Genomic DNA, 7500 nt, shown 5'->3' with positions numbered 1-7500 from the left:
CTATCTCACTGACTAGCTTCATCAACCATATTTAACAATTTACCTATACTACTGATCTCTTTATATATATATATATATATATATATATATATATATATATATATATATATATATATATGTATATATATATATTTATATATATATGTGTGTGTGTGCGTGTGTGTATATATATATACATATACATATATATATATATATATATATATATATATATATATATATATATATATATATATATATATATATATACAGAGAGAGAGAGAGAGAGAGAGGAGAGAGAGAGAGAGAGAGAGAGAGAGAGAGAGAGAGAGAGAGAGAGAGAGGTGTATAGGGTAGCTGTTTGTTCGTCTTCATTCATAAAGTGGCTTATACGACTGGAGTGTATAGTAACTACGTCATACTACAGTAGAGTATCAATGAGTGGGAGGGCCTTCAGTAGTGACGATCTACTGTACATAGCCTCTCTCTGGGTACGTGGAAATTTAGCTAAGTTACCCTTTCAATTTCTCTGGTAAGTGCCTTTATTATTCACATTAGACATTATTGCATATTTTTGCCAATTAGGCTGTGGCTTCAAATACCTATTTCCAAAATGTGACCCATATCCGATGTTTTGGTATGATTTTATCAACGAAAATCAATTGGACACGGCCCTGAAATGCATAGTAGTGATTGTTTTTTAAAATGAAATAGTTTCACTCGGTTTTCTTTGTTCATTCTCCAATATGAATATGTATAAGCACAATTCTGGTGCGGTTGACATTATTGTGCAGTCGTTGTGTCGAAGAAATACATTTTCTTTGTAACATATCTATTCCTTTTTGTTGTTAAAAATTAGGATAGGTGTGAGGAAACAATTAAAGCATATATTTGTTAATTTATTTGTCTGGTTAAAGATGAAATCTTTCATTTTGTGAAGTGCAGAGTGAATGACAACAAAGAATTTCACATTTAAACTCTAAGTAAAACATGGACGACACATCAGACAGACACATTTTCCATAATTAGTTTACGTTTGTCATAAATCACTTCAAATTAATGTTCAGATTGCGAACACATGATTTTTAGAAATAATGTATTTTTTAACGTATTAATGGAGGCCATTAAATGGAAATATATCTGTATTTTTCAATCCCGGAAAATATATTTAACTGGCAGGATTTTTGCCAAAGGTATAAGGAGATTATGAATGGCTCAGCATTACGTAAGTGGCAAGAGCAATTTATGAGTCATACATCTTAGGAAATACTTTGTCCGAAGTGAGTAAAGAGGCAGATTTAATGCTTTCCTCCGGGGGGTTCTTAGAAGAGTAATTACATTATTCAAACGGAACATATTTTTCACAAAGTGGATTATTTCATGATTCATTTCTCTCCCGTACTATGATGGGTTTTTCTTAATAACCATTTCATCATAAGCACCTGCATGGAAAATAGCAGCAAAGGAAAAGCATCTACACTAAAGCTACATTTTTACGTAGCTTGGCAGGTCTAGTAAAGTAGGAAAAGGGATGTGATGAAAAATAATTTTAACACAAAGGAGGCAAAAAATTTCCTAATGGAAAGATGTAAAAGTACAGGAAAACGGAATTGGGAAGAAAATGTTCCAACTTTACAATAGAGTATCAACGCCCGACGATTAAGTAAACACCTGTTTCATACAGATCTACGGACTTGAAATCGCTATAATCTTGTTAAATTGTTTGATTATACAGATATGAATATTCATCAGATTGTTTGAATGCCAGTGTGCACATGTAAAATATACATCGATAAGTTATATTATATATCTTTTCGAAGGTATTCTCGTCAAAAAGTAAGTACATGTAGTTGAAAGAAGGATTATTTTGGTATCAGAATTAAAGGGCAAATAAAAAATCTCGCGAAAGAGAAAAAGTGTGAATGTTTATATTTAGGTATATCATAGAGGGCTTGGTAAAGAAAGTATCTGCTTCTGAAAACGGTATTCCTAATTGCCAACGCTTCGTAATTAGCAGGAATACTTCTTCCATATCCCGTAATAAAATACAAGTATTCATGGTAAAAATAGTTTATGAATATTATAAAATCAAAATTAAATCAAATTGAAATTAGTAAATTAAAGAATTTTAAATTAATACAAATAGAAGCATAAGTTAAAACAAAAATAAAAAGTATTGATGTGAATGAACGGAAATGAATGTCATAAACGGAAACAAACAAAACAAAAAAGATGATTCAAACTACCATTCAATACAGTTGTTTAATCATCATTAAGACCAGAATGGGTATTTCATTGTGATTGGATACTTAGCGCATGATACTAAAGTTTTTGCTGTTGATGTTACTTTTGCATATTGCAGCATGATTTCGAATATTTAAGTGTTCTGGGGTGAATATTCTGTAACTTCATAGTTTATATATGACATCTATTTTCACGTTAATACTGATCTTAAGATATTTTATATTCTTCACTCTTCACCTTTCATATGAAGTTTGTTTATTTCCTTTTTCTCCTATTCCTTTTGGTATGTTCCTCCTTAATTAATACAACATCGCCAACCTTCAGTAATTTATGAGTAACGGGTCGATACCGCCCCTTCCTGTCAACTGCTTGCTGAATCAGAGTACCTAGAAATTCATTATGATAGGTCTCTATTAAAGTCTGCCTAATTTTACACAACTTTTCGTAATTCTGAGAAATAGCTTGATTATCAGGGTCAAATTCTGGATCTTCAACTGAAAGAGGTTGAAGATTAGGGATAAGGTTTAGAGAAGTCAATTCATAGCCTCGCACGAGCTGTTCCGGCGTTATTGGTTCGGGAACGTGGTCAGTCTCAGCACGAACAGCTTCTTTGAAGGCTATAGGTCGTCGATTAATGAGATGCACAATATTACAGACAAGAAATTCAAAGTCTACATACGTCAATACAAAATTCTTAATTGCTCCAAACATTAATCTTTTGACCATTTTTACACAGACTTCTACTAATGATCCCAATTCACTGCAGCCTTTGAAATATTGCTGAAAGGAGAGGGGTTTTACATTATTTTCCTCAAAATATAATTGCGTCTGAGGGTCACTAATGAAGGAAGTTATGGTATTACCTCCTGCCACCAACTGAGTCCCAAGATCACTAATACAAAGTTGAGGAATCCCGTACTCAAAGCAGTGTAGCTGAAATGCTCTTAAAAATTCTGCAACATTCAAACTCCTGCAAATTTTGAGGTTAACTGCCCTAGACCAAGTACAGGTGATACATAGTAACCAAACCTTACGGGTCTCTTTTCCATCCTTCGTATTGAAGGGTCCTATATAATCCATAAATATGTTAGAAAAAGGAACCGTAGGAGGATCTGCTCTGAAGTCTCTGTAAAAGTTCTGATTTAACCTTATGTAACGATTATTAAACCTACGACAATGAACACACTGTTTAAGAGCCTTTTTCACAACTGAGAAATGTTTAGGGATGTAATAATGCTTTCTGAGCTCTGTTAATACAGAATAACATCCTGAATGTAATAATTTGAGGTGTGCATCCCAAATAATTAGTTTGGTCAAATAACTGTCTGGGTGCAATAATAAAGGGTAATTTCCACTTAAGCCATAATTCCATTTTTTGAATTTACTCTTAACTCTCAGAAGACCCTGTGAATCTAAAAATACATTAAGTTGCGTTATAATAGGAGGAATGTCTTTTCTGGAATTAAGACCATGCTGTAGGTAAGAATATACCGCAGGATAATGCTTTCTTTGTTCATTGTTTAACAAGTAATTTATAGCCTGGGAAAAGTAATTAGCGACTGGTGAGCAAGCAATTTTCGCTTTCAGCTTCCACTTGTGCACCACTAAGAAAATATTGCGAAAAATCAATACAAGTTTCCTGAAATTGGAATAATTATTAATATCAATAAGATTGTTAGCAACTTCAATAACCTGAGCTGTGGAAGGAGTTGCTTGAACTTCAGTGGGCATCTCAAATGCTGGTATGGTAGTTGACAATTCTGGAACTTCATTTATACTTAAATTTGGTCCTGAAAAAAAGCAAGAATTTTGCAACTGGTTGTATGACACACATCTGGTGATTATGTCCGCAGGATTGTTTTTCCCTGAAATAAAGCTAAATTTTATAGGAACCGTTTCACACATTCTTTGTATATTATGAAGTCTATTTACGACAAATGGAGAATGTTTATTTAATTTGTCCAATTTCAAGGCAGCAGAGTTCAGCCAATGTAAGGCACAGTGAGAATCAGTATATACGTAAATATTATTAACCTTTAAGGGTTTTAAGCAAGCAGATCCAGACAAATCTTTGTAAATCTCAAGAGCACACTCAACACTTAAATGTATTGCGTTAAGTTCCAGAGAGGGCATGGATTTACTCTTAAGTTGCTTATTTACAAGTCGGTTTTTGGCATGTATAAAGCTTAAGCGATTGGATTCAATATGCTGTAAATAGAGTACACAACCAAATATGTCCTTACTTGCATCTGAAAAAATATAAATATCATAATTGCCATCTCGTGGACCAACACACCTAGCAATTTTTAAAGGAGGAGCTCTGTTGGTTTGCCTGCAAATATTAATCCATTCTCTCTGCAATTCTTGCGTTAATGGTTGATCCCAATGTAAATTCTTTTGACACTGTAATTGATGCATGAACAATCTACAGCGGTTAAACAATGGCATATTAAAACCAAAAAGGTCAAACTGTGAAGCAATTGTTTGTAAGAGACCTTTTAGTATTAGCGTTGGGATCAAGAAAAATTGGTTTAGTGAAAATTTCGTCGGAACATCGATCCCAGTTTAAACCAAACAACTTGTTACGTAAAGGCGTAGCTGCCTCGGCTTCGCGGTCCACTTCATCCTGTAAAGTTGAATCATTAGTTACAACCTGCTGAATGTCAAATTTATAGGGATTGAATATATTCGAAAGCTGTTTATACGACCACTCTAACTCCTCTGAAGTATTGGCAGTAATGGCCCCATTGTCCATATAAATCATGGAATAGATAGATTTCTTTAAATCTGCTATTCGAGAATCCTCTGAAGGTTGTAAAACAAGTATGTAATATAATGAAATCATTAATAAAAAGGGACTACATCTAAGGCCAAAAGGTAATCTTACATTCTTAAAAGCCAATAAGGAAAAATCGCCTTGATTCACATTTTTGTACTAAAAAAATAACAACTTAGACTGATCAGTTTCTGTTAAAGATAACATATTAAAGGCTTTCTTAAGGTCAAATATGAGTAACTTTTGGTCAAATCTAAGCTGTAAAAAGGAAGATGACAATTTTTGGTTTAACGTAGGCCCTGAATACATGCACTGGTTATGTGACAAAGATATATTATTAGAAGAATCCCTAAGGTTGGACAAAAATACAATCCTACATTTAGTACTATCCCTATCCAGCTTAAAGATAGGCATGTGTGGTAAAAAAGAATGTTGAGGATTCTCACTTTTAAACACCTCTAAATCATAAATGGGTTCAATTATGCCTGCCTTCAATTGCTCCTTAATTGTTTGGTCAACGAGCTGCAAACGTTCTGGATGTCGTTTAAGTCTCTTGAGGTTAGACCTTAATATCAACTTGGATAGATTTTCATTCTTTGAAAGTAAATGAGAAACTTTCCCATTCCACAGCAAGGGAACGATAATACGTCCATCAGACTCCCTACGACGAAGGGTTTTGATGGTAAATTCGACCAACTGGTTATTAAGTTCAATACTTTCATCATTGTAGGAATTCTGATCGTAATTTAAGTAATAATTGCATTCAGACTCTAGAAGTTGATCAGTGGCCTGTTGCAGTGGTTTCTCCATAAGCATGCCTCTTTCGTTTATTACAGAAAATGAACAGTTTACCTCAAAGTTAGTATTAATGTCATCATCGGCAAAAATATCAACTTTAGAGTTCAGCAGAAAGGAACTACTCTGGATATGAATAGCAGAACTACACTCAAATGGGTTACTAACAGCCGAGGTTGGCACTCTCTTATCAGCTAAATTATCAATATTCTTAATCATTAAATCAATGCTACCAGACAGCAAAATACCTGCATGACACTCTGTATACATCGATGAATTTATTCCTCCAAAAACTGTATCTGTACCTGCAATACAATAAGCGAAGTCTGTACCTGAAATGAGCTGAACATTATCAATTTCATGAGAAAATTTATTAAGGAATTGATCAGCTAATTTAACACCTTGTGCCTGAAATTTATCAACTAATCTACCAAGCAGAGGTAATTTCAATGCTACATTAATGTTTGGTACAACCAAGCAATAAATTATAAAGGATTTATCTCCAATCGTAACAGGAACTTCAACAATTTCAGTAAAATACTCCTTGTTACCATTAAACCCATTAACTGTTAGCTTTACTGTAGAGTTAATGATTTTAAGATTATTCTCCTCCGCCAATTTCTTAGTGACAAATGTGCTCTGCGAACCACTGTCCTTCAGTCCTCTGTAAACAGTCCCCCCAACTTTAAATGAAAAAGTGGGTAAAATTGAATCACCATGACAAGTGGGAAGGACGGCAACACCGCTGCTTATTTGAGGAGAAGTTTCTACCTTGGATTTGCAGTTATTAATATTATTAGAGTTTCTGCCTGGTGACGGACTCCTATCACACAGATAAGTCATATGCCAGCTGTTACAATTTGAACAGCGTCTCTTGAATTTAAAACGACACTTACCGGAGACATGATTAAACTGGCCGCATTTTACACATCCATTTTTAGACTTTAAAATATGCACTTTATCTGTAGAAGAAAGAAAATTAGGGCACTTATGAATAAAGTGAAATTTATCAGTATTTCCAACCGTAGAACACAAAGAACACAGAGGCGAGGACCTGTCATTATCATATGTTACTGCTTCCGCAGCTCTCTCTTTACGAAGAGGGAGTGTTAATGTCTTGACAGGTGAAGCTTTACATTTCAAACTTTCAACACCTTTCCCGTCATTTTCGTACCTTTCGCAAGCTGCAAAGAAATGTGAAATAATGTCATTTAAGGAAGGATGAGTCTTTCCTGTAATATTAATAAGATGGCGCTGAAAGCGACCATTTAAGCCATGCCAAGCAAAATATCTGACAAATTCATCCGCTCCAATGTTAAAAGTCTTGACTGCTTCGCATACTGATCGGAGGATGGAAATAAATGTGAAGGGATCATCACCCTCTCTTAGACTTAACTCCGTAATTTTCCTAATTGCATTGTTTTTACAAACCTCCTTAGAAGCAAAGGCGGAAATCAATAATTCTTTGGCATCTACATAACGCTGTTTGTCAGCTTCCAGAGAACATAATAAAGTCTTTGCTCGACCGTCTATCTGTTGCTTCAACAATAAAAGTAAATCTCTGTCTGGATACTGAAATGCATTAGTTGTAGCCTCAAACTCTGCTATAAATTTCAAGAAATCTTCTCCTTCTTTGCTTGTAAACTTAGGAAGAGGAGCTGTTGGCTGTTTCAGTAAACTGCGGGCCACGTCGGGAATATTAGAAC

The 7500-nt window shown here is 34.4% G+C and overlaps 1 protein-coding gene and 1 long non-coding RNA gene across 2 annotated transcripts in view; both read right to left on the bottom strand.

Annotated features, from left to right (window-relative positions):
* Positions 1 to 7500, bottom strand: part of LOC137636704 (uncharacterized) — a 293085-nt gene that overhangs the window by 26971 nt on the left and 258614 nt on the right. The gene's annotated exons all lie outside the window — the stretch shown is intronic.
* The window catches only part of LOC137638190 (uncharacterized), a 3724-nt gene continuing 1382 nt past the window's right edge, over positions 5159 to 7500 (bottom strand). Inside the window, exon 2 of the mRNA XM_068370275.1 lies at positions 5159 to 7500. This exon is cut by the window's right edge and continues 711 nt beyond it. Coding sequence (XP_068226376.1) covers positions 5159 to 7500 — 2342 coding nt within the window.

Source organism: Palaemon carinicauda, chromosome 3 (genome assembly GCF_036898095.1).
Source record: "Palaemon carinicauda isolate YSFRI2023 chromosome 3, ASM3689809v2, whole genome shotgun sequence".
Classification (NCBI taxonomy): Eukaryota; Metazoa; Arthropoda; class Malacostraca; order Decapoda; family Palaemonidae; genus Palaemon; species Palaemon carinicauda.
Note: the sequence above shows the minus strand (reverse complement) of the source record. Positions and strands in the feature narration are given on the sequence as shown.